This window comes from Sceloporus occidentalis, unplaced genomic scaffold, assembly GCF_023333645.1.
Source record: "Sceloporus occidentalis isolate IW3139 unplaced genomic scaffold, rSceOcc1.0.p SCAF_1, whole genome shotgun sequence".
Lineage (NCBI taxonomy): Eukaryota > Metazoa > Chordata > Lepidosauria > Squamata > Phrynosomatidae > Sceloporus > Sceloporus occidentalis.
This window is the reverse complement of record NW_028316981.1, coordinates 163,041,264-163,068,945: the sequence shown is the minus strand read 5'-3', so window position 1 is coordinate 163,068,945 and position 27,682 is coordinate 163,041,264. Positions and strand designations below refer to the sequence as shown.

At 42.7% G+C, this 27,682-nt stretch overlaps 1 protein-coding gene across 1 annotated transcript; it reads right to left on the bottom strand.

Annotated features, from left to right (window-relative positions):
• Window positions 1–500: 500 nt before the first annotated feature.
• Window positions 501–26,548, bottom strand: LOC149322602 (keratin, type II cytoskeletal 6A-like). Its single transcript, XM_089508572.1, has 9 exons — window positions 25,979–26,548; window positions 21,762–21,976; window positions 17,281–17,341; window positions 15,928–16,023; window positions 14,862–15,026; window positions 11,240–11,365; window positions 7,843–8,063; window positions 2,044–2,078; window positions 501–823 (listed from the first exon to the last, which is right to left on the bottom strand). Exons 1-9 carry the CDS (start codon window positions 26,546–26,548, stop codon window positions 501–503), a joined length of 1,812 nt encoding a protein of 603 aa, XP_089364698.1.
• Between the last annotated feature and the right edge of the window lie 1,134 nt (window positions 26,549–27,682).

Below are 27,682 nucleotides of genomic sequence, written 5' to 3'. Positions count from 1 at the left end.
GGAGGTTCATGGGTTCCCTGTCCAGTTAAAGGGATTGTGTCAATTGGAAAGAATGGTCTTTAAATACTGAAGGTACCTCCCAAAGGCTGGCTACACCATGTTGAGGAGTCTTATTAACTTTTTTTATTAACTTTATTTAAATCCACCTTTATCTTTGCACAAGGTCCACCTGGCCTTTCCTCAGTTTGTGCCCTCCAAACATAGTGGAAAAGAACTTCCATCACTTTCCATGGCCATGCAGAATGAATGTGATGGAAGTTGTAGCCCAACAGAATCGGAGGGCCAAAAGTGGGCCAAGGTTGGCATAGAGGCATTTTTTTAAATGAGCATCCACCACATGCCTCTTGTGGAATCATTAGGGGTTATGTGGCCATTTCCATCACTGCATAACTTCACAAGGGTAAAGGAAGGACAACTAGATTGGAGTCTCAGCATTGCTGCTGACAATTAGAAACAGGAGCTTTACCAGAATTGGATGGATGTGGGTGGATATTTGCTTTTTATCTAGCTACTTTCTTGCTTGAGGATGAGGATGTTGATACATATTTCATGCTTGAAGAGCTCCCACTTCCTCCTCCTCCTCCAGTACTCAATCCCCCACCAAAGCCTCGAGCACTTCCAGAACTGTAGCTGCTCCCTCCAGCAGTTATACCACTGCTCATGCCATAACCCCCACCACCTCCACCACCCATTCCAAGACCAAGGCCAAGACCAAGGCCTCCACCACCACCCAGGCCAAATCCTCCACTGCTCACTCGACTTCCACCACCACCTCCATGGCCATAACTGCTTCCGCCTATGGTAGAAGAGCTGCTGACCACCGCTGGGGGGGGGAAAAACAGACTGGTTACTGAAAGGTGTTCCAAACTAAATTTCAACATACTTCATGCAAAGGAAGTAACTATGAAATGAAGCAAACATTGCTGGGTAGGCTAGTTAGTGATCTATTACCACTGTGTGCAAAACAAGGAAGGATAGGGAAATATGTGTCATGAGAAAAACATGGCAGGACCACACCAAGTAGGCAGCTAACTCAGCACCTTCTGAAAGGGTCCAGACCAGCAGTTCCTAACCTTTTATTTACCATGCCCTTGCTTTAAATATCTTTTGTTGCTGTGGCCCACCAAGATTCTAGAGCACTTCTCTTTCTCCCCACCAAAAGAGGTGAGTGGGATACCATTGGCTAGGGTGGGTTTGTGGAATGTGTGCTGAAGGACTTTTTTTATATATAAAAAAATCCCTCAAGCTGAGCTGACTACTTTCCAATTCCTCCCTGCCTCCCACCCTGTGCTTTTTGGCCACCAAAGGTCCGTCTGCAGAGGGATCACCCTTCTGCCTCATTTCTCCACCCTATACACTGCTTTGATGTGCATGGGGCGGGGAGGTTCCTGAAGGGAAAGCCACACACATGCATGTGTGTGTGTGTGTATACACACCTACATAATATACTCCCTTACTCACAGACATCCACAGCATGGCTCACTCTGCTGTAGAACTGCTGCTACTTCTGCTATCCCCCTCCACTGCTGGTTATGCAGCCAGCTGGCCTGCCACCAGCCTACCTCTGAATCTGCACACACTGGCAGCCCCAAAGTCTGTTGCTGAGCACAACACAAATTTGGGGGGGGGGGGGGTTTGCTCTGCAAAAGGAGATGGATAGGAGGGAGGGAGAAAGGGAGCCAACAAATGAGGAGGGATGGCCACCTGGGGCACTGGGGTCTTGTTTTGCCAAGGTGTCTTTGCCGTGAGATTGTATTCTTGCCCTTTTCTTTTGGAGTTCCTGTGGGAACCAGAGATGTAATGGCCAATGCAAGGAGGCCTGAGAAGGAGGGGTGAGAAAGAGAGGGAAATAGCAGGAAGGCAGAACTCTGCTATTGCTGCTTGGGCTGGTGAGAGCTCTCTTTTCTCTTCCTCTTTCTCCTCTCCCTCTCCTCTCCTCTCTCTCTCGTTCTTCATTTTTCAGTGTGGGTCTGATCCCAACAGGGCTTGGAGAGTTGGCCTTCATGGAGCCCCTTAAGGTCATTGTACTTCTAAGATACTTACACATGCTGATAGGGGTGGTGAGTTCTCCAGACATCCTATAAAAGAGAGAGAGTGGGGTGGGGTGGAAAAGTTTCAGACAAATCGGTGAATCAATGATAAAAATGTTTATGAACAAAGAGACCAGAGCACAATGCTCTGACAATGTTGGAGAAGAGAATGCTTTTGCAGCCAAATGAAAAGCAAGGAGCACTGCCTATTGGTTTAAGTTCTTAAGATGATGACCAGACCTGAAGGTTGCCTTTAAAAGGGAAATAGAATGGGATGGAATTGGAATTCAAAGTTACCTCCTGTACCGCCTAGCTCTTGAATGCCTGCTGGCAGAAACATCACCTATGGGGAGGGGACAAAATGAGAGTGTTGCTCCCTAATAAGAACAGCCCCTATTAATTTTTTTTTGCAGTTTCCAACCTCTAGCACTGAGGAGATTATTGCACACGTTTTTCTCTTGAGCTGGGCATGGGCTGGGTATTGGTGTTTACCACTTTAAAATGGATGCTTTCGCACACCTCCATGCCCAGCTTGGAGGCATCATATACTTTTTGCATACCTATCCAGACTTCGCAAAGAATAGGACATTCCAGTTCTTTGCAAAGTCCAGGAGAAGTCCAGACTGGGTACATAATGCCAAGCTGGGCATAGATACGTGCAAAAACATCAATTTCAAAGTGGTTTATGCCCATACCCAGCCTGTGCCCAGCCTGGGGAAAAACATGTGCGATAATCTCCATAGCAGAGTGAGACGTTGAAAACCATTTCACTTACACTTCTTCTATTTGTTGTTTTTGCATTCACACTGGAACTTTGCCTGCTCCTTTTCTTGGATGTCTCCTACATTATACAATGTTCAGTTGAAGTTTTAAATAAGTAGAATGCTATAAATTTGGAGAATGGAGAAAAATGTTTTTGGGGAGCAGAATTTTTATTCAGGGGGCAACACCATTTTGCTCGCTTGCCCTTACCTACATCTACAGCACTATATAAATATAATTCTACAGTGCTATATAAATAAAGCATAATAATAATAATAATAATAATAATAATAATAATAATAATCCCTGAATAGGCCCAGTCTGTAATTTTCTATCCATTTGCCAACTCTGAATGCTCCTCAACCTTTTTTTACCCATTATACTGAGTCATATTTCCCATTTATGGTGGATATAAAATAGAGTTTGTTCTTAAACCAAGGTCACAGTGTAGTAGTTTGACAAGATGTCCAACATCTCCTGACAGAACAGCAGTTTCCAGCAGAACTAGGAGGGGTTCTTTCTTTCATTTGTTGCAGTTTCCTGTGTTTGCTCTAAAACTTCTACCAGCAGAATACTGGATGTAGTCCATATGTGTTAGATAAGTAAGTTTACAAGAAGACCTGCATCTACACTGCAGAATTAATGGAGTTTGACACCACTTTAACTGCCATGGTTCCAGAAAACCTGGCTGAGAAATCCTGATCTAAAAGATCACCATGAGGTTATTTTTCTTTTCCTCCAGGTGGCTCTTCAGACACAGCATTAACTGAATAGGAAGGTCGATCAGGATTGCCTTGAACTCTGAAGGAGCATAGTAGCATGAGCAGTAACTAGTCCATTTTGTCTCATTTCATTTTTTAATTTTAAAAAATAAACCTGCTAGAGTGATCCACTGAATCTCTTAGATCCTTTAGTGCTTGAAGGTCTGACTTGGCATTCTTGTTCCTATGTCAGTTGTATGATAAACTGACTCCAGGAAGTCATTCAAATTTTAAAGGAGCTGAACATATTTGAGGGAAATGATTCCATACTCTGGATAATTCCCTCTAAAGTTTAGACTAAAATCAACAGTGGATTTACCATCCTACTGAAAGGAGAACCATAAGCTACAGTTGATTGTGTGTGTAAATGCCTTCAAGTCATCTGTCAACTTAATGGTAACCCCATGAATTTCATAGGTTTTTCTTAGGCAAGGAATAATCAGAGATGGTTTTGAAAGTTCCTTCCTCTGAAATACAGCCTACAGTCCCTAATATTTGTTGGCAGTCTCCCATTCAAGTACTAACCAGGGCTGACCCTGCTTAGCATCCGAGATCTGGTACCTTGAGAGCAGAAAGAGGCCCCTACCATTTATTACCATCACTTTTTTCTTCTGAGAGGCTCCTCACCCTTAGCTGGAGCATGCAAAAGTTATTCTTCAAAACATCAATACCCATAGTCTGCCAGCAAGACTAATTCTGGTGGGTGATCCTGGGACTTTTACACCCTTTTCCATGATGTGCCTTTAACACCTAAATGGTGAGCAGGAACAAGAGGGCCTCCTCCATTTGGTGATCAGCTATACCTATTGAATTTGTCCAGTCTGTTGCAGATCATTTCTGAAGAATTTCCCTCAAATTCATAAATGTCTCCATATTGTGGATGTAAGAAACCTGTGGATTTTTTTAAAATCCAAATGTGGATAAAAGTAAAAGTGAGGTATTTCCCCACCTTCTCCTTGTAAAGGAGCAGAGATCCCTCACAACAAATTAAAGGCCATTTGCACAGGTTTCTTTCCCCATTTTTTTGCCTGCCCCAGTGTGGAGTCCTCCAAATATGTATTGCAGATCCTACCACCCAGTGCCAGTTTATCCCCACTGGGGATGATGGGAGTTGTAGAATAACAAAACATGTGATTCAAATACAAGATGCAAATAAAAATGTGTGGAAATCTCAGGTGATGTACATATGCATATAATATTATTCATGATGGCTAACCACCTGCAATGATTGATACATATGTACATAGATAATGGCTATTCTAAATCTAAGGATACCCATTAAAACTGAGACACTGCTCCACCTTCAGACAATATTCTATGTAAATATTAAAAAATAAAAACACCACCTGCATGGGTAAAAACACACACTGGTAAAATTATATGAGATAAACAAATGAAAACAGACACAATGGACATCATCATCAGAATAATTGTCTTCAATAATCCCAAAATGACCAAGCTGTAACACAATCTGTTTGTGTTAGAATTAACTTTTACCTATTAGTTGAGCTAGCAAGATGACATAGAATGTTCACAACAATCATGTGGAATGTAAGTGCATATTGTTCAGAGATAGTCAAGAACACAACATGTGCATTTTAGAGATGGAAACAGGGGACCAGATGTAGAGGAGTGAGAACTCTTGTATTTTCAATAGTTGTAGGAAATGGCAGGCATTGAGAAAAAAATCCTCCAGTAAAATATGTTATCCTAATTTAATTACTGGAAAAGACAGGATCTCTTTCTTTGGAGTTTATCACACAGTCATTTTTGCCCAATCTGGAAATGGGATGGGATCAGGACTGAATGGGGGGAAATGGACTATCGCACAGAAAAATGTGTGCTTTGTAGCAGGGCAACCACAAGTCGTTCCCCCAGTCATGCTTCTCCCACCAATTTTGGTAGTACGGAAGCTTTCCATCCCACAAAATGTGCTGGATAAGCACAGCTGGGGGATGGCTTGTGGTCACCCTGAGAAAATGTATGTATTGTTCTGTGCAATAACACCCATTTTTCCCCATTTAGTCCTGATCCCGTCCGGTGTCCAGAACAAGCAAAACTGACTGTGCAATAAACTCCTTTGTTTGCTATCTGATCACCCTGAAACAGGAGAGGCTGATTGCTGATAGTGAAGAGAAAGGGAAGGGGAGGGAAAAGACAGAAGAGCTGAGCAGGGGGTCTAAAAAAGGGTGATTGAAGGAAAACAGCATACTAAGAAAGATGGGACTGAGGGACTAATGTACAAATGAAAGCAAGACATGATGGCGAGTAGGAAAGAAGAACAATTAATTTTAATGGGGGAAAGAGTAAAAGACAATGTTAGCAGAGCCCAGACATGGAAGGATATCTGTGTCATTGACTGGAAAATAATGGACAAACATGAGAACCAGGTAGGCTAAGATCAGGGAACTAGGGCAACAGCCCAGGCCAAATAAGAAATGGGTGAGAAAATTGGCTGCATTTCACATATTGATATGAACAAAAACCATACAAATTTCTTGCTGGGGATATTTTACAGTAATGGGCATACAGTACTATGTAATCTCAAAGCTGGACTTCTGTAATTGGGCTATCACTGTACCAATTTGGAAACTTCAATAAGTGCAAAACATGGCAGCTGGATTAGTTAGTGGTGCATCTAAGAGCAGCCACATTAAATCAAGATTAAAACTGGCTGTTAGTTTCCAAGCAAAGTACAAAGTATTGGTTATTACCTTTAAAGCCTTACATGGTTTGGGTCTGGATTACCTAAAGGGTTACTTTCTGCTCTGTAATTTGCCCTGTACATTCAGGTCTTCTGGGAGACATCTACTTCTGTCAGTCAAAGCTAGGCTGTTACCCAGAGGACATTTTCTTTGAACTCTCCCAGACTGTAGAATGACCTGCCAGAAGAGATTTGTCAACTTGAGACACTTTCTGAGTGTTAGCTACAGAATAGCCTTCTCCTGTAAAATCCACCCTGTGTGTTCAGGTCTTTTGGGGAATATTTACTTCTGTCAGCCATGGCCAGGCTTCCCGGTTGGAAGAGATTCTACAGATGAATACAATGTAAGTGAAGGTGAAGGCTTTCATGACCAGCATCCATAGTTTTTGTGGGTTTTTTCAGGCTATGTGGCCATGTTCTAGAAGAGTTTATTCCTGACGTTTTGCCAGCAGTTGTGGCTGGCATCTTCAGAGAATGTGAAGATGCCAGCCACAGATGCTGGCAAAACATCAGGAATAAACTCTTCTAGAACATGGCCACATAGCCTGAAAAACCCACAAAAAACTTACGATGCAATGTATGTTTTTAAAACAGGATAAAAGACCTCTTCTCTGGCAGGCCTACCTGGACGGTTTTTTAATTATGGGGTTTTAAATTATGATTTTTTTTAAAATTATGGATTGATTGTTTTTAATATGTATGCTTTTTTTAAACTGATGTTATGTTCTTTTAACTGCTTATGCATTTTTAATTGGTGTTCATATTTTTAATTGTGTTGTGTGTCTATATGTTGCTGTTGCACAAAGAGGTATTAGATACCCTTTTGCATAACATTCCCCAAAGTACTTACAGCTGTTTAACCCCTGCTTATACAAGAATACGTGAACTATGAGGATTCTGACTTAAATGTGCCTATTTAGCTCAGCTATGAGGCACATTACAATGGGCCCTTCCTATCCACTGGAGTTTGGTTCTAGGACCCCCTATGGATACCAAAATATGTGGAAGCTCAAGTTCCATTAAATATAATGCCATAATAAAATAAAAGCCCCATATATAAAATGGTGGGGATGCAGTGGCTTAGTGGTTAAGACATCAATTCTGACGATCGGAAGATTGGAAAGTTGGCAGTTTGAGGTCCGAATGTTGCTTGATGGGGTGAGCTCCTGTCACTATTCCCAGCATCTGCCAGCCTAGCAGTTTGAAAGCATGCAAATGCAAATAGATAGATGGGTACCACTTTGGTGGGGAGATAATAGTGTTTGATGCAGTTATGCTGGTCACATGACCACCTGATTCGTCTTCAGACAGCACTGGCTCTTTGTCTTAGTAACAGAGATGAATACCGCCCCCTACAGTCAGTTACAACTAGCCACTCATGTCAAGGGACTACCTTTACCTTTTTATATAAAATGGCAAAATCATCCTTTGTTTTGGACTCTCTCTCTCTCTCTCTCTCTCTATATATATATATATATATATATATATATATATATGGATAGCTGAAACCCTGGATAAAGAATTCGTGATTATGGAGGCCCAACTGTATATGAAATCTAAGAAACAAACACAAGATGGCACCCACCTGCACTCCTCCCCTTCCAGCAGAGTCCTGTATGTAGCAATCTCAATATCCAGGGCCAATTTGACATTCATCAGCTCCTGATAATCCCGCAGCAGACGTGCCAGCTCATCTTTGGCACTTTGTAGGGCATATTGCAGATCCGTCAGTTTTACTCTGGCATCTTTCAAGGCCAACTCCCCTCGTTCTTCAGCATCAGCAATTGCTGCCTCAAGTTTAGCATTCTGTAGCAAGTTCAAGAAAAGTCATATATTCAATAGGTTTCTAGTTTCAAAAGTGCTTGTATTACATGTGTCATAATATGTAGTATTACAATAAGTACTATAGTATCACCTAGCACCGTGATGCCGAACCTATGGCATGCGTGCCACGGGTGGCACACGACGCCATTTCGCCAGGCACAGGGCCAGGGAGAAGGCGGAATGGGTGCGTGCCCGTTCCGCCTCCTCCCTGCCATTTTCGGCCCTCTCGCTGTCTCTCGGAGACAGCGGGGAGCCAGAAAATGGCGCCTGGGAGAAGGAGACAGCACGTGCGTGTCTGTCTCCTCCTCCCAGCCTCCTTCCCCTCAGCCTCCCTTCGCTCTGCGCTAAAGAGTTCCATAGAGCCCTTTAGCACAGAGCAAAGGGCCGAAGGGAAGGGCACAGGGACGCGTGCCCAGCCTCCTTCCCCTCGGCCTCCCTTCGCTCTGCACTAAAGGTTACATGGAGCCCTTTAGTGTGGAGCGAAGGGCCGAAGGGAAGGGCGTTGGGACGCGTGCCCAGCCTCCTTCCCCTCAGCCTCCCTTCGCTCTGTGCTAAAGGGTTCCATGAAGCCCTTTAATGCGGAGCGAAGGGCCGAAGGGAAGGGCCTGGGAAGGGCTCCCAAGCCCTTCCCTTCAGCCTCCCTTCCCTTTGGCCAAATGGGCCCCTTGGAGCCCTTTCAGCCGAAGGAAGGGGCCAAAGGGAAGGGCCTGGGACGGGTGCCCAAGCGCTTCCCTTCAGCCAAACGGACCTCTTGGAGCCCGTTCGGCCGAAGGAAAGGACCGAAGAGGAGAGGGCGGACACCTCAGCCCTGGCGAAGCCCCGAGGAAAGGAGCTGGGGCCTGCGGCCTCATCCTCCTCCTCCCCACGGGGCTTTGGCAGACCTGAGGTTTCCTTCGGAGGACACCTCAGGCCTGGTGAAGCCCTTCAGAGAGGAGCAGGAGCCGCCGGCGTCAGCCTCCTCCTCCCTGCGGGGCTTTGGCAGACCTGAGGTGTCCTTCGGAGGACACCTCAGGCCTGGCGAAGCCCCAAAGAAAGGAGCAGGGGCTGCACGCCTGTTGCTGCTGCCCCTCACGGGCCCTTACTGGTCCCCAGCTGTCTCTGAGAGGCAGCTGGGGGCCAAGGAAGGGCAGGAGGAGCAGGCGCGCGTCTGTCACCCCCTCTCCCAATCCCTCCCCCACTTCTAGCTGTCTCTCAGACAGCTGGAGGTCGGGAAAGGGAGCAGGGAAAGCCCCGCCCCCGGAGGGTGGAAGCTCCTCCCCCAGCATGCAGCTCCGCCCCCGGAGGGTGGAAGCTCCACCCCTGGAATGCGGCCCCACCCCTGGACGGTGGAAGCTCCCCCCGGGCACGGCAAACCAAAAAGGTTCGCTATCACTGACCTAGCAGTAGATCAAACATCCACTGGTCAGGAGACAGCAGTTCCACACATCCACTAGAAAAGGTAGGATGTTGTGACCACATTATTTACAAGGAAACTTCATTTTCTCCAGGTTCACATTATCACAAATCTTCTTTAATTTTCCCCTCAGATTGGAAAGAGTTAAGTTTTATAAGTTTTGGTGTTGTATCATAGACTGTTCAAACACTATCCCCAGTATTGACTTGGAGAGAAGAAGGGAGAGTATGGCATTCATGAAATTGATGAGTGGCCAAAACCTTGTAGGAACTCTAAATGTTTTAGAGGGCAAGCTAAGTCAAAAATGCCAGGTGATTGTTGTTCTGTACATAGAAATCCAGACAAATGCTGAAATAACACAAATATAACCTCCTTGTCTGTTAATGTTGATCTCTTCCTTCCTTTTAGTTTGGTTTATCTTATACTGTATCTTCCTATGTATTAGGGATGATATTTTGCATATTTTAAAATACATAAAAGAATGTTCACACACACACACACACACACACACACATATATATATATATATATATATAGTGTTACCAAGGAGTTACCAAGGTTTGTTCACCATACAGTCAGTGCAGGTCCAGAACTATTTCTGCTCAGTAGAGGAGCCAAAATGTCTGTCTGGACCATATGTGGAGCAACTTCACTTTTGCAGGTGTTTTATTAAAATTATTTCCTGAATATATACATCATGAAACCCAGTACGATAGCGCTGCTCTTATGATCCTGGCTATCCTGTGCAAATACCACATCCTGCACCATAAAATTAAGTTCATCCAGTAAAAAGGAAACAATATACTTGTTTGTGCATTCTCCTCAACTCTTTTCAGAGTTTTCAGCTTAAGACAGTGGGAAAACATGCCAAGCCAGGAAGGGGAGGCACAAAACCTGGATCAAACACTAAGAGGTAATATTGGACAACCTAAAACAAGATGGGCATGATTCTAGATCACTACTTAACTAATTACAGAAGGCCTTTGCTATCTGCTGGAGTTTGAATCCAGGACATCACCCTCACCCCCGTCATGGATACTAAAATCTGTGGATGCTCAAGCTCCATTAAATACAATAGCATAGTAAAATGGTGTCCCTTATATACAGTGGTAAAATCAAGGTTTGCTATTTGGAATTTATACTTTAAAAATATTTTCATGCCATGGTTGGTTGAATCCACAGATAAAGAATCTGTGAATACGGAGGGCCAACTGTAACTACCTTAATTACTTATGGAAATAGTGCATTCTGGCTCAATCCTTCCCAGATATACCAGGCAGCAGCTACAGTGAACAATAGGTCTCTGTTTTCCTTTTGATCAGTACACAGCTGACTGACATTTCTACTCCCTCCCTGTGCACAATCTCTACTGCAATGGTCAGAAGAAGATCCCTAATATAATTTCTCCTTGCACTAGAGATTGTTCATGGGAGGGGAGGAGAGTAGTAGTAGTATCTGCTTGGGTTGGAAGTTGGGTCTCTCAAGCTTTTAGACAAAGCTTTCCCCAATCCTGCCATCTCAGCTGATGGATCTGGCAATAGCAATAGCAAGAACATTTCTATACCACTTATCAGTGCACTTAAGTACTCCCTAAGCGGTTTACAATGGCAGTCAACCTGCAATCTTGCACATATTGTTCATATGCTCTTCTGTTGAGCAGTATCTAGTTCCACTGTGATGAATTTGTAACAAGATGGTAGGGAGGAGGGGAGGAGCAACAACAACACAGAAGCATAAGGGATTATGTCATTAAATGGCATCCCACCTGTTTTTTCGCATTATCAGTTTCTGCTTTTATCCTCTGGATGATCCGCTGGAGCTCTGCAATCTCATTCTTAATGTTTTTCAAGTCATCACCATGACTGACAGCTGTACTCTGAAGTTCCTGAAACTACCATGTAGAAAGAAAACCTTCCATTAGTAATGGGGGTATTTGAAGCAGTGCCACTTTCATGATTTGGAGAGAGTGGGCAAGTGACCTCACTGGGCTACTTCGGCCTGAAAGAAGCAAATTAAACACAGCTCCGTGGGTTTCTTGAATGTTCTGTGAAGGGGTGACCCAACCATTAGACACAGTCAAGTGGGTACCTCAAGCAGTGCATGCTAGAAGATGGCAGTAAGTTGTTGGAAGAGAAGGTTGTGTTCTAACTAGAACATATATACTTATTCCATTCTTGCAGACTGACAATTTCAAAAGTTCTGCCCCACAGGGTAAGACTGCAATGGAAAATTATATATACAGTATGTATATATAAAATTATATATAAAAATTATATGATATATGTGTGTGTATAAAAAGTCTCAAAATGTTGTGTGTGTGTGTGAGTGAGAGAGAGAGAGAGAGAGAGAGAGAGGGCACTTTGAGACTTTTTTTGCAACAACACAGAATTTCAGCATCTCATTATCATTATGTATGTACTAGTCTGTCTTTTTTTATTATGACAGAAGGTGGTCCCAAGTCATGCTCTCTCAGTCTCAGAGGAAGACAATGGGGTCATTCCCACTTATGGTATAGTCCGAGTCCTGATCCAGCTCCACTCCGCTTCATTAATCAAATTCAGAAGGTCCCCCATTCCCATTATAAAGCAGGTTTTCTCTCTTTGCCAGTGAAATAACTTTATTTTGCCACCACTGTCATCCCCTTTTGGACCGCTCATGTGTCAATCATCCAGACTCCTCCCCAGCATCACCGGAGCAAGTGGCAGCAGCGCAGCAGGAGCGTGGCCAGCCAATGTAGCTCCAATCCAAGGGTGGCAGCGGGGAGGGAGGAGGAAGAAGAAGGAGGCAGGAGGAGGATCAGGGGCTTGGTGCCTGGCACGAGAAGAAGGAGGAGGAGGAGACTTTTTAAACAAAAAAATCAAAATTAATCACAAAATCAGTAGAATGGTTTAGCAGCTATCTGACTTTGCAAGTAGCTGCTTTGCCAATCTATCAATTTTGTGATTAATTTAATTTTTATTTTTTTTTAAAAAAAGGGACCCAATACAGTGGCACTATGTGTGTGTGACATCTCTGGGGAGGGATTGCACACACCCCTCTGCCATTTGTCCCTCCCTCAGAAAAAGAATCTATTCTGATCTGGCGTTCCCACTGTTGGGATTTGCGTCAAAACTGATTCCTCACAAAAGAACCTCAAAATAACTGCTACCAAAAAGCCCCAAGGGTTTTGCATTTGCTCCCCTTTTTTCACACTGGAATCAACAAATGAGGATCAGAATCAATTACCAGTGGGAACTGGGGCATATAACTCGAATCAGGATTCTGAACTTTTCGTAGTGGGAATGACCTCAATGAGAAAGCCCTCTGAACAAATCCTTCCAAGAAAACCCTTTACATTAGGTTTGCATTAGGATCATCAAAAGTCAGAAATGACTTGAAGGCATTTGCAAAAACAAAAACAAAGTCAGTTGCAACCACCACCACCACCCCCCGTTTAATTGCTCAGCTTAGTACTGGAGAAATAAAGTCATCCAGGACATCAAATTTCAAATGGAAATTCTGTCTCCCCACCCCCACCCCCAATGTAAGAGATGAAAGATTTCAATTTTCTCATATTTTACCTGTGGGGAGAACAATAAATACATTTCCCACCTTTCTCCAGGGACAAGAAGAAATTTGACAGCTATTTCCATTGCTAGAAGAAAGTTTCTGCTGCCCATCTAATTAATTTTCTTTTAACATTTGGAGTGAGAAGGGAATAATCCAAGTAGATTTCTTTTACCACAGTCAATAAAATATCTAAGACTGGTCCTGATCCATGCAAAGTAGAAATTTCAGCTCCACTACTGGAATCAGAAGCCTTTTGTCTGTAACATCTTTGTCTTAAAGCTTTGTACCAAATGATTCACCTTACCAAGCTCCAGATGCAAGGCTCTAATGAGGTTTGGGAGCCAGCTGGGGCAAACAGTCATGCTGAGATAAATAATGTGCTCCATGAACATTGGCTTGCTACTCAAGCAAGTAAGGCTGCACTTATTTTTCACCAGAGGTTGATTCAGCATGTATGGTTTATCCATGCACTCTATTCTGATCCTTCTCCATGAATATCCATGAATCTCATTAGTTGTTCCCAGTTCAACAGCTCCAGTTTCAAAATGGTGGAGTATTAAAGTTCCTATGTGGAGTCGAAGGCTTTCATGGCTGGCATCCATAGTTTTTTGTGGGGTTTTCGGGCTATGTGGCCAACTCTTCTAGAACATGGCCACATAGCCCGAAAACCCCACAAAAAACTATTGAAGTTCCTGTTTACAATACTTCTTAGCAGGACCCACTGCCATGTTGAAAACAAAGGCTGCATCCACATTGCAGGAATAATGCAGTTTGACACTGCTTTTAGCTACCATGGGTCAATGCAATAGAATTCTGGTATTTCCAGTTTGTTGTGGCACCAGAACTCTCTGACAGCGAAAGCTAAATATCTGAGAAAACTACAAGCCTCAGAATTTCATAGCTTGGAGCCATGACAGTTAGAGCAGTATCAAAGGGCATTGTTTCTGCAGTGCAGATGCAGCCAATGTAAAGAAATAGCACAATAACACATACCATTGTTTGACTGTTTTTAAGTGAGCTTATCTATGAGTGTAATGAGTGTTTGGGTGAGCCATTAGGCATAGGGGACATTTTTCATTTTCAAGTGTTTTTTAAAAAATTATATAAATACTTTTACAGTAAGTAATTAATTACTTTTAAAGCAATTAAAGATAAAAAATAATAGTGCATTACTAACATATCACTATTTGAGTAACAAGTAACAAGCAGCACTTTGCTTTAAAAGAAATCTAGACTCTGATTAGAAGTGAAGAAATATGCAACCAACAGCAGCTTTTGTAAAAACTCACACATTCGACCCCTCCCTCTTCCAAACATTTTGTTGCCACTATCAATATCCTCCCTCACCCCAAAACTCCTATTTGGTTCCTTCTTTTTGTAACTCTCTGACAGAAATATAGGGAATGGACACAAGCAAAGGCTCCCACTTGTCCGGCTTAGCATAATGCTAGATAGTTCTTCTCTCTTCATGAACATGATCAAGAAAGGGAGGCAAAGACTCCAGCCCATGCCTGCAGTTGGGGAGCCCCCTTTTACTCTCTAGCCCTCCAAAGAATGATCTTCTTGCAGCCCATTGTAAAGGGATCTGCACTATGTCCAAATGACTCCAGCTAAAGAATTTCTAGGAGAAATACGTAGAAAAACCAGAGCACCTAGAAAAACCAAATATCTCAGCTTTAAAACCTGATGCCTGTTGGTGGTCTCATGGGATTTCATTTAGGATGGGATTTCTTCTCTGTGTATTTTAGGTTTTTGTCCTGCCTGATTCACTCAGAGGATGGGCCAGAAGCCTTTCTTTCCCCGTGAAGAAGCAGTAGTCAAGAATCATGCTGTCTTACCTTGCTTTGGTACCAAGCTTCAGCTTCAGCCCGACTTCTGTTAGCAATGTCTTCATATTGTGCTTTCACTTCAGAAATGATACTGTTGAGGTCTAGATCTCTGTTGTTGTCCATTTGTAGAACAACATTAGTGTCACTGATCTGCCCTTGGATCTGAGACAGTTCCTTTGAGTGAAAACATGATCCTGTTATCAATTCACCCACTTATGCACTTGTACATGAAATAAATAAATATTATATATAAATATAAATACTGAAGAATACAAACAAAGTCATTTGTGCAACCATTGTATAATAATGAGCACTACATGATAGCCATCTCGGGCTGTCTCTGCATGGCATTTTCTCCCTAGTCAATATTGTTTTGTGTGTGTCAACTAAAAATGCAGATCAGACCCCACCCCAAGCCAGATATTTTATCATCAGCTTTGGGCTCTACTAATGTAGACATTAGCCACACTTGCCTGTATTGCTGCTAAAACGTCCGTGAAATGTCACTCAAAGGTGGAGGAAGCGCACAGGTCTGGAAGCCAAGCATGCTTCCTTAATCATCAGGGGAAAGTCACTCCCTCCTTAGCATCCCTGAATCGTTCCTGGGGAGTGGATTTCCTATGAATGCAAACTTTGCCTTCATAGGAAATCTGCTCCCCTTGTGATGATTCAGGGACATTAGAGGGAGTGTCGTTTCCCTGATGATTAAGGAAGTGTGTCTGGCTTCCACACATGCACACTTCCTTCACCTCTGAGCTTCTGAGTGCTTATGGTAATCTGAACCAATTTTGAAAATACAAACCCTGAATTTTAAAAATATATGTGTCACTCAGTAAGGGGAGCTCACTCAAAGTCTCCATGAATTGTTCCCAGGTCTGTATACAGATAACTATGATGATGATTGATGATGATGATGCCAGTGAAGCTGCATGTCACATTTTATTGTTTTGAGGTTGAGGCATGCCATTTTTGTGAAAGACAAACCAATGCAACCTCCACCCTGATGTCAGTTGATCAGTTGATCAAATTCTAGCCTGCAACTCACTCTGCTTTCTATAGACTGTTATGCACTTACAATCTCATAGAGGGTTTTCAGAAAGTTGATCTCATCAGTCAGACCATCAGCCTTTGCACGCAGTTCTATCTTATGCATGAAGCCACCATCAACATTCTGAAAGAAGGAAATAAGTGGACACACACATTTTGCTAAACATAAGGAAGATGGACGAAGTTCAGAGATAGTAGTCTTACACTAGACGAAATTATTGGTCTGCCTGAGTAGTAAGCAAATTTGTACCCTCCAGACATTTTGGACTATAACATCCCTACAGACAGACAGCCTGGCCATCATGCTGGGCAAGCACCAGTTTGCCGTGCCTCATACCTAACTTCATATCTTCTGTGCACAGCTTGAAAGTAACTCATTACACTGATGCTTGTAATTGAGGCCTCTTTGTAATAACTGAGCAGCTAAGGGTGCACCTATACTACAGAAATAACAATTTGACACTACTTTACGGGCTGTACTTCCATCCTATGGAATCCTGGGATTTTTAGTTTACATGGCCTTTGGCCCTCTCTGCCAAAGAGTGCTAGTGCTTCACAAAACTACAAATCCCAACAGTTTGTAGGATGGAGCTGTGGCAATTAAAATGGTGTCAGAATGCATCATTTATGCAGTGTAGATGCATCCCTAGTCACATTAAGATTGTAACATTGAGATATAATGTCACTCCTTTTGTGGTATGACACTGTTAGTTTTATAATTATAGAGTTTGTGTGATCTCACCACTTAGTATTTTGTATCATAGGCCAGAGCATTTTATTTTAAGTAAAAATTTGAATTACTTTGGGACAGCAAGAAAATAAAAATGGACTTTTATTTAAAAAATTCAGCTATAGTGGCAATGAACTGGGTTTTGGGAAGAGGGCTTGAATTGGTAATTGTAGCTCATCATTTTTTTAAAAAAAACTCTCTAAGATCTAGTTCTTGACAAAAATTAAAATTTTCTTCAAGTTCATTGCTGAGACTGTTATAAGGAGGTCCTATATATTTTTACTCTTAAGCAAGTTTTATGGAGTTCAGTGAGTTCCAGGTAATTGGATATAGAATGTCTACGAAAAATCTTGAAGTAATATGTCAAATGATAACAGATAATATCTTCCTTACAGTGTAAAGATGTATCACATCTTTTTAATTACTGTTTGTTGGCCGTTACAAGCTCAGAGGTTGGATCAACTGTATTGGTGTCCTTTGAGGTTCCACAAAAACTGATGATCAAATATTTTTTAGAATAATAAAATGATCTGGAATTAGAGCCAATATCTTGTTCTAATGTTTCATCTAAGAGGTAGCATCTGTTCTAATGATTCAAGGATGTCCACACTTAAAAATAAAAGCATTTCTATTTTTTTTAAATGTTATCACCTTCTTGATGTTGACAAATTCATTTTCATCAGCAGTGCGCTTGTTGATTTCATCTTCATATCTGTCAAAGGAAGAATCATGTTTGGGTTTGAGCTCTTCTTCAGAGAACAAGCAGGAGGAAAAATGACAAGAAATGGTTCCTCCTCACAAAAGTTATCTCTGATCCCTTCAATCAGCCTCAGCCTAGCAAAACTATGCCATTCAATGGATTACAACAGGCTTGCAAATAAGTCCACAGCTGTCCACAAATAGTATGAATGAGGTATTATTAAAATAAGCCCCAAAGAAATGGAAGGGCATGAAAATCTGTGCCAGGGTCAAAAGGAGAATACTCTGGCCCAGCTGAGCAAGTATAGTGGGCCTTTGGTATATGCTGAGGTTTGTTTCCAGGACCTTTTGTGGATACCAAACTCCATGGATGCTCAAGTCCCATTAAATACAATGGTATAATAAAATGCTATCCCTTATATGAAATGGTTAAAACAAAGTTTCCTTTTTGGAATTTGGAATTTTTTAAAAAAAATCAATCCATAGATATTTGAATCAGCGGATAAAGAATCCAGTTATGGAGGGCAGACTCTAGCTGTTTATCATTCTGGAATGACACATCCCACCATTAATGTGCTATACAGAAGCAAGTTCTCTGAAATCACTAACATTTTGAAAATCAAGGTTAAAGAAAATAACAGATCTGAAACATAGATCACCTTCTCCTTTTCTCAGGATACATTGGGACATTGGGCAGGCAAATGATGGCCTTGCAGATGTTGTTGGATTACAGTACCATCTTCCCTTATGCTGGCTCAGACTGATGGGAGATACACTCCAAAAACATCTAGGTGCCCACATCTCTGCTTCTACACAACTAGTTATATAAAACTGAATAAGGCTTAGAGACTTTTCTGGGTGTAGGGCTGCAGTCTTTGTTTGATCCTTATCACCCACAGAAAATTGTTAGGTAAATAGGGGTAAGGATTGTATGGTCCTGCAGGTGTTGCTGAACTATAAGCCTCAACATTCCTCACTATTGGCTATGCTGGGTAGGGCTAGTGGGAGTTACAGTGCAACAGGATCTGAGTAAGAGCAAAATTCAGGTTTTAGGACTCATATGTTTCCTGATGAAGAAGCCAGTGGAGCTTTGAAAGCTTGTGAGTTGTATTTTGTGCATTTCTGGTTGGCCCAATAAAAGAATCACTGTCTTGTGGATTTATATATTATTATATTTTGTTATATGGCCAACACAGCTATCTCTGGATATGTTTTCTGAAGGTTCATAAATCTCACACCTCTAGTATACAAGGAGGAGATATGCATAACTTTCTGTGTAGCCCTCTTAGGACAGAGTACATGCAGTCTACATTATTCAGATTCTGTTAAATTCATGGTTAATGACTTAAACACTCTGGGGCTTTCTACACGGACATTTGGGACGTCCTCCGGACGTCCCATTTTAAAAAAGGGGCGTCTCTTTTAGACGCCCCATGGTCTAGTACGGACTCCGTCCGTACAAGATGGCAGCGCCCCTTCTACATGGGCGCCGCCATCTTTACGCATCGGACGCACAGCGTCCAGACGCGTCGCGCCGCTGCTGACGTAGCGAGCGCGCCCCTGGCGCCTCGCTACGTCGCAAACGCGACGCAAAAAGAAGCTCCATTTTGGAGCTTCTTTTTTCGGTCCGCGCGGGAGTCGGGCCGTTTGAAGGCTCCGGCTCCCCCGCGGACCTTCTGGCGGCGGTGCCAGACCGCTGCAAAGCGGCGGTCTGTACCCCGCCAAAGTTAATGTTTAATACTCCATGTATGTGCAGTTTTTTCTTAAAATAAAAAAAATCCATCTCAAATGCCCCATCTGACTTTTCAATGCTGCAGAACAAAGAGTTTCTGCAAAATTTTCTTATGTTCTCAAATATGCTGTTCAAATGCAGCAAGCCTATGCAATTTCAATTACTGCAGTGAGATTTTATGGCCCTCATTTTGTGAACCAAGATTTAATTTTATATCCCTGTAAATGCTCATTTTAAATGCGTTCATATTCTTTAATATGGGTTGAAACCTCCTCCGGCCTAAACCACAACTTGGAATCTGTGCCAAAACAAGTAAGGGAGCATTGCTGTGGAGCAGACAAGCGCCCAGACTGCGTACCCTTACTGCATTCATCCACAATGCTGGATCTACACAAACCCCTGAGATGGTAGGACGGTTGAGACAACCCTGCTAAGAGGCAGAAAGAGGCAATTGCCACAGGCTGCATCCACACTGCAGAAATAATCCAGTGTGACACCACTAACTGCCACGACTCAATGCTATGGAATTCTGGGAATTGTAGTTTTGTCAGACATTTAGCCTTCCCCTTTAGAGAGCAATGAGGTGTAGAAGCACTGACATGGGGAAGCAGAGAAGCTATGTTTTAAAGAGAGGTGGTGTCTGTACTGCAGAAGTAATGCAGTTTGGCACCGCTTTAACTACCATGGCTCAGTGCTATGGAATGATGGAATTTGTAGTTCTGTGAGATGTTTTGCCTTCCCCTTCAGAAGGTTCTGGTGGCCCACCAAACTACAGTTCCCAGGATTCCATAGCATTGAGCCATGGCAGTTAAAGTGGTGTCCAACTGGATTATTCTTGCAGTGCAGATGCAGCTAACAGGATTTGGAACACATGAAAGGGCAGGAAATGATTTGTTAACTTAGCTGCTGGTTATTGTGTTCTTTTTTTTTTCAGAGATCAGTCTGAAACTGTCAGTGAGAGGTGCTTGTGGGATTTCTTTCTTATGTGCCCATACTGGTTAATTGGCTTTGGGTACTCTGCACCTTGAAGTGAGTGAAGAAGGGGTGCCATTTCTTGTACCTTCTGGTGAGTTTATCCCACGAGAGGAATTTCTCTTAATTTTGAATAAAAAGAAAGTGGGACCAGAACGTATTCACGTGAATTCGCTAGTTCATCAAATTTATGTGAATTCGAATTGTGTTCGAACTGACTTCCCATTGCCTGAAAATAGCTTGCCATTGCCTGATATTGTGTGTGATCACCTCTCATGCAATAACGTGAAACCCCATGATTACGTTCGGACTGACTTCCCATTGCCCGAAATTGCGTGTGGTAGTCTATCACGCATTAACGTTAAATCCCATGATTGCATTCGGATTGCCATTGGATTATACTTCCAATTTCTCTTGTCTGATAACATCCTAAGGCAGCATCTTGGCCAGCCACACATTTCAAATGGCATGGAAGCAATTTCATTCTGGAAAATTTCCTGACATCAATGTAGGGGTGTGTGTGTCTGTGTGTGTGTGTTGCTAAAGACTCCTTGTAAGTGGGAAACAAGCACAGTGGCTTGGCTAGATCCCTGTCTTCCCAATATGATAATTCGATACCTGGTACTGTTTTGATCTCTTTTAATGGTGGGGAGAGACAACACCAGGGGTGTGTGGGGAGGTATGAGCCACATCAGTTGACACCTTATGGGGGGCGGGGGTTGATACTACTGCTCCCCAAACATTTTGGGCAGAAACAGACTATGGTGCTCACCTGCCTCCCTTGAAGAAATGGTGTAAGTGGCCCAAGGCTTAGTGGGAGGAGAAAAGAGAGGCTCCAGGTTTTTTTAATAAATAAATAAATTTTATTTCATATATATATAATTTAAATTTTCCTTATAAGCATCTTACCAAATTTTCACTTTAATAACATGAAACTATGTATATGTAAATGTTCATATGATATTGTAATTTAAAGGTATAATTTTGATTTTACTAGTTGTTTATGTTATAACTATTGCCATTACATTCAGTGATATATTGGAATTGCGATTTGTGAGTAGAATTAGTGCATTTTTTTTACTAAGGATTCTGTATGAGTGTGGTATGGGAGGAGGTCAGTGGAGGGCATGAAACCATGAATTACCACACCAGGTGATGCCAACCCTAGTGAGGCTACTGATGGTGGGAGCTTGAATTTTCAGATGGTGCTGCCCACACTAGGCCTTCAAGACTCTAATCTCTTGTTCTGTTTCATGCCTTCAGTACTCATTGAGATGGTGAATCTGTGGCTGAATCTATACTGCAGAATTAATGCAGTTTGACATCACATTAACTACCATGGCTCAATGCAATGGAATTTTGAGATTTGTAGAGAAATTTAGACTTCTCTGCCAGATCTGGTGCCACAACAAACTACAAATCCCAGAATTCCATAGTATGAAATGCCATAGCAGTTAAAGGGGTGTAAAACTGCATTAATTCTGTGGTGTGGTGGCAGCCTGTGTTGTGCTTTCACCCAAACTTTAAAGGTGCTTTCCAAGGTGCTGAAACCTTTCTCTGGACATAATTTCAGAGCCTTGGAGAGCTTCTGTTCAATTCTTGCTGAAACCAGGAAGAAACTCACCACCACACTGAGATGAAAGTTACTAACTGCCACTGCTTGCAATGATTGGGGTACTGTGTGTTCCCCAAGCAAGGCCACACACTCCAAATCTCAAATCTCACTTACTTCTTTCTATAATCTTCAACAAGATCTTGAGTGTTTCTTAACTCTCCATCCAGTCTCCCTCGATCTCCAACCAGACAGTCCAGCTGATGCTTGAGGTTAGAGATATAAGTCTCAAACAGAGGATCAATTTTGATTTTAGTGCCTGTGCTGCCATGTTGCTGTAGAAGGTTCCATTTGGTCTCCAGAACCTTATTCTGCTGTTCCAGAAACCGCACCTGAAATCCAGCAAGGGACATCTAGTATTTAGAGCTGTAGCTTCAGAAGCACACAGGAAACAGAATCAGCTTCCAGATACACAATGGCCAAGAAGAACTAGCTGCACACAAAACAGTGGTTGGTCATGTTGACAGCAGCCCTGCTGTATTGAGGCAAGCATTAAAAAAAAATATCCACATCTTTCTCCAATCAAAAGGATCAAATTTTGACCTATATTATGCACTCACCATTGTGAACACTTTAGTTAAACACAGTGACAGCTGGTGGCTTCCACAACAAGGCTCTGAATCATGCTTTGGGTTTGAGTGAAGAATGTTCAGTAGTTTCTTTGAAGTTAAAACTGTTAACAGTTAACCCTAGAGTAGCAGTTTGGATCTGCACTGTAGGAATAATGCAGTTTGACACTACTTTAGCTGCCATGGCTCAATGCTATGGAATTTCTGGCATTTGTAATTTTGTGAGATATTTGGCCATCTCTGGTGCTACAACAAACTCCAAATCCCAGAATTCCATAGCACTGAATCATAGCAGGTAAAACAGTGTCAAACTGCATTAACTCTGCAGTGCAGATTCAGCCACACTCAACCTTCAGTACAAATCCTGCTGTAACATCTCCATAACTTGAAGGCAAGGGACAGATATTGGAAGGAATGGGATGTACCATGGGATGGAATGTGGAAATAGGGGGGTATAACCTTTTCAAGAGAAACAGGCCAAACAGGAAAGGAGGAGGAATAGCCCTATATGTCAGGGACATTTACACCAGTGAAGAGATCCAGGACATCAATCCTGGAAGCCAGGTGGAGAGCATCTGGATAAAAATTAAAGGGCAGAGAAACAACAAGGATGTTATGGTGGGAGTCTACTACAGACCCCCAAGTCAGATGGAGGAATTGGATGATGCCTTTCTAGAACAGATGACCACACACTCAGAAAGGAGAGATGTAGTAGTGATGGGTGACTTCAACTACCCTGATATTTGTTGGAAGTCAATCTCAGCCAAATCCTCAAGGTCTTGCACATTCCTCATTGTCCAAAAGGTGGAAGAGGCAACAAGGGGGTCAGCTATTTTAGATCTGATCCTAACCAACAAGGATGACTTGGTTAATGAAGTGCAAGTGGTGGGATCCTTAGGTGGAAGTGACCATGTTCTCCTGGAGTTTGTTATACAGTGGAAAGGAGAAACCAGGCATAGTCAGACACGCATTCTAGACTTCAGGAGAACAGATTTCAGTAAACTTAGAGAAATACTGGGGGTGATCCCATGGTCAGGAATACTAAAAGAGAAGGGAGTTCAAGGTGGATGGGAGTTTCTCAAAAGGGAGATACTGAAGGCACAAATTAAAACAGTTCCAGTGAGAAAGAAAAATGGGAGGTGTCGCAAGAACCCAGGATGGATGACCAAGGAACTTTCAGCTCAGCTAAACGGAACATGTATAAGAAATGGAAAAATGGGGAAATCACCAAAGAGGAATTCAAACAAATAGCTAGCAAGTGTAGAGATAAAGTCAGAAAAGCTAAAGCACAGAATGAACTCAGGCTTGCTAGAGAGGTTAAGAACAATAAAAAGGGCTTTTATGGATATGTCCGCAGCAAAAGGAAGAAGAAGGAAATGGTAGGGCCACTGCATGGAGAAGATGGCAAAATGCTAACAGAAGACAGAGAAAAGGCAGAATTACTCAACACTTTCTTTGCCTCAGTCTTCTCAGAAAAGGCAAAGGGTGCTCAACCTGAGGATAATGGAGCAGAGGACAGAATAGGGGAATTTCAGCACAAAATAAGTAAAGAGATAGTACAGGAATACCTGTTTAACCTAAATGAATTTAAGTCTCCAGGACCAGATGAGCTACATCCAAGAGTATTAAAAGAACTGGCAAATGTAATATTGGAGCCATTGGCAATAATCTTTGAAAACTCCTGGAGAACAGGAGAAGTCCCAGCAGACTGGAGGAGGGCAAACGTTGTCCCTATCTTCAAAAAGGGGAAGAAGGAGGATCCAAACAATTATCGTCCAGTTAGTCTGACATCAATACCAGGCAAGATTCTAGAGCAGATCATTAAACAGAGGGTCTGTGAACATCTTGAAGGCAATGCCATAATCACAAAAAGTCAACATGGGTTTCAGAGAAACAAGTCATGCCAGACAAACCTGATCTCTTTTTTTGATAAAATTACCAGCTTGGTAGATGAAGGGAATGCAGTGGATATAGTATATCTTGATTTCAGTAAGGCCTTTGACAGGGTTCCCCATGACATTCTTGCAAATAAGCTTGTAAAATGTGGGCTAGACAAGGCAACTGTTACGTGGATTTGTAATTGGTTGACCGGACGAACCCAAAGAGTGCTCAACAATGGCACCTTTTCATCCTGGAGAGAAGTGACCAGTGCGGTCCCACAGGGCTCTTTCCTGGGCCCAGTACTGTTCAACATCTTTATCAATGACTTGGAGGAAAAAATTGGGGGAATACTTATCAAATTTGCAGATGACACCAAATTAGTAGGAATAGCTAATACTTCAGCGGACAGGATCAAAATTCAAAATGACCTGAATAGACTAGAAAGCCGGGCCACAGCTAACAAAATGAACTTCAACAGGGAGAAATGTAAGGTACTGCACTTAGGGCAGAAAAATGAAATGCACAGATATAGGATGGGGGACACCTGGCTTAAGGAGACAACATGCGAAAGGGATCTAGGAGTCCAAGTAGACCACAAGTTGAACATGAGTCAACAGTGCGATGCGGCAGCTAACAAGGCCAATGCGATTTTAGGCTGCATCAATAGAAGTATAGTATCTAGATCAAGAGAAGTAATAGTGCCACTATATTCTGCTCTGGTCAGGCCCCACCTGGAATATTGTGTCCAGTTCTGGGCGCCACAGTTCAAAAAAGACATTGAGAAACTGGAGCGTGTCCAAAGGAGGGTGACTAAAATGGTGAAGGGTCTGGAAACCAAGCCCTATGAGGAACGCCTTAGGGAGATGGGTATGTTTAGCCTGGAGAAAAGAAGGTTAAGAGGTGATATGCTAGCCCTGTTTAAATATTTGAAGGGATGTCATATTGAGGAGGGAGCAAGCTTGTTTTCTGCTGCTCCAGAGACTAGGTCCCGGAGCAATGGATGCAAGCTGAAGGAAAAGAGATTCCACCTCAACATTAGGAGGAACTTCCTGACAGTAAGGGCTGTTCGACAGTGGAACAAACTCCCTCGGGGTGTAGTGGAGTCTCCCTTCTTGGAGGTCTTCAAACGGAGGCTGGATGGCCATCTGTCGGGGATGCTTTGATCTGGATTTCCTGCATGGCAGGGGGTTGGACTGGATGGCCCTTGCGGTCTCTTCCAACTCTATGATTCTATGATTCTATGATTCTATGATACCCTAAAGTGAACTAAAATGCAGTTTATCATCTTGTATATTCCCAGTTTCCAGAAGAGTGGCCATTGACTTAGAAAACTTGGCAACTGCTTTGTTGGCCCAATATTATTGCCCCCAGATTGCAATGGATTCAGGAGCTGAGAGAACACCTTGATCAAAGATGTGCTAGTTCAGAGCTCAGACTACTAGCCACCACACCACACCAGCATGTGCCACAATATACAACTGAATCATAACTAAGGCTTCAGAAATTCTCATGAATGTAAGTTTCTCCTAAGATTTGCTTTTAAACATGTTTGGGCCACAACAATTGCACAAAGAAAATAATTTGAGCAACAATTATGACAGGTAAATTTGCGGCAGAGGTATAAGCATAGTTAGGAGGCCTTCCCTCTTCCTGCGGGATTCTGGGAACTGGAGTCTCATGAAAGAAGCTGAGGGTGTACATTAAAGAAGAGAGAAGCCCTGGTGTTAAAGCTAAAAGCTTGCTTGGGAAAAACACCAAACTCCTTGTCACCCACAAGGCACTTGACTCACTTCTTCATTCATTCCATCGTTCCAGCAAACTCAGCTATAAATATCCACAGGTCTTTGAAGCTCCATGCAAAGTACATTGATTTAATGGACTCACCTTGTCAATGAAGGAAGCAAACTTGTTGTTGAGGGTCTTAATCTGCTCTCTTTCCTGCACGCGTACCTTTTGGATCTCGGGGTCAATCTCTAAGTTGAGTGGGGACAGGAGGCTTGGATTGACAGAGACCGGCTGGATGCCTCCAGGAGGAACAACAGGGGCCATTCTTCCACCACCAAACCCTCCCACTCCCAATGCCAAGCCATAACCCCCTGTTCCATATCCTCCTCCTCCATATCCCCCACCTCCAAATCCTCCACTGCCAAAACCACCTCCACCAAAACCACCTCCACCATAGCCACCTCCACCGCCACCACCAAGTCCACCACCTAGAAAACCCCCTCCTCCACTAACACTGATGGAGGTCCTCTTGGTGCCCCCTAGGTTGTAGAGGCTTCTGCTACCAAAGCCATCCCCTAACCCTACACCTAAGCTCCCTCTCCCACCCCGGGATAAAGAGACTGAACTGAAGCTGCCTTTTGACCTCCCAGGAACAGTAATGGTGGAAGAACTGTAACCATGGGACATCCTGACCCCACCACCGGACCTCGAACTAAATTGCCTGCTCATTGTGTCTGATATATATTTTTTAAAAACTGCCGGATAATGTTTTGGGAAAGTTATAAGGAAAAAGAGGAAAAGCAGAAGCACAATAAAGAGAGAAAGACACCAGACCCCTCTCTGAGCAAGCAATCTAGTCTCCGCACTATATATACATATATGTGTGGAGATGGGCTTGGCAAGAATTAGGCAATTAATTAAGAATAAAAAATATTTTTGGGCTGGGTTAGATCTGGCAGCAACAAAATCCCTTTTAAGATCCTGAAGTATTGCTTTGAAGTGAAACAAGACACATATAAGAACTGCTTGGCTTGCAGGCTTTAATGGCACAAAAACTATTTAAGCTAGTGAATTTTTTTTGCCACCTCCTCCACACATCATCCCAAAGTAATTAACACAGCCAGTTTTTATATTATTATTTTTAAAGATACTCTAATTGTGTGAGATTATTATTCAACTCTTGCTTCAAAGCTCAGTATAAGAGATTCTCCTCCTCCCCCTGCCATGGCTTGAAATAGTGCCTCCAAGGTGTGTTGAATCGTGAGTTGCCCCAAGGTTTTTTTGGTTCAGTTGGCTTTCAAGTTGGGCCTGGAATATCACTCTTTTATTTGGAACATGAACAGTACATGTCTTTATCTTAGGCCTTGTCTCAACAGCTGCTTCTGCTGCAATAATTAGAAATAACTGCTAGTAATATTAGGAACCATAGGAAGAACTGACAGAGAAAATTGTAGAGAGTTCTTTTGATTAACATTGTTCCTTGCCAATGGTGCAATTTGTCACTGACTTCTATAAGACTGCTCTTCTGGGAATTCATGTTATCTTTCTCAACCTGGCACTTTCTAAATGTACATGATATTTTTGCTGACAGGACATGGTGGGATTTGTAGTCCCATCCTACCCAGAGAGAGCTAACATGATGGTTTGAATGTTGGACCAGGAGGCCAGAAGTCATACCCCTCCCCTTTGACCATGGAAACCCACTGTGTGACCTTGGGAAAGTCATACTCTATCAGACTAAGAGGAAAGCAAAGGCAAACCCCCCTCTGAACAAATCTTGCCAAGACAAGACAGTGATAGAGTAAACTTAAGGTCATCATAAGTCAGAAATAATTTGAAGGCCCACAATACAGTCAGCCTTCC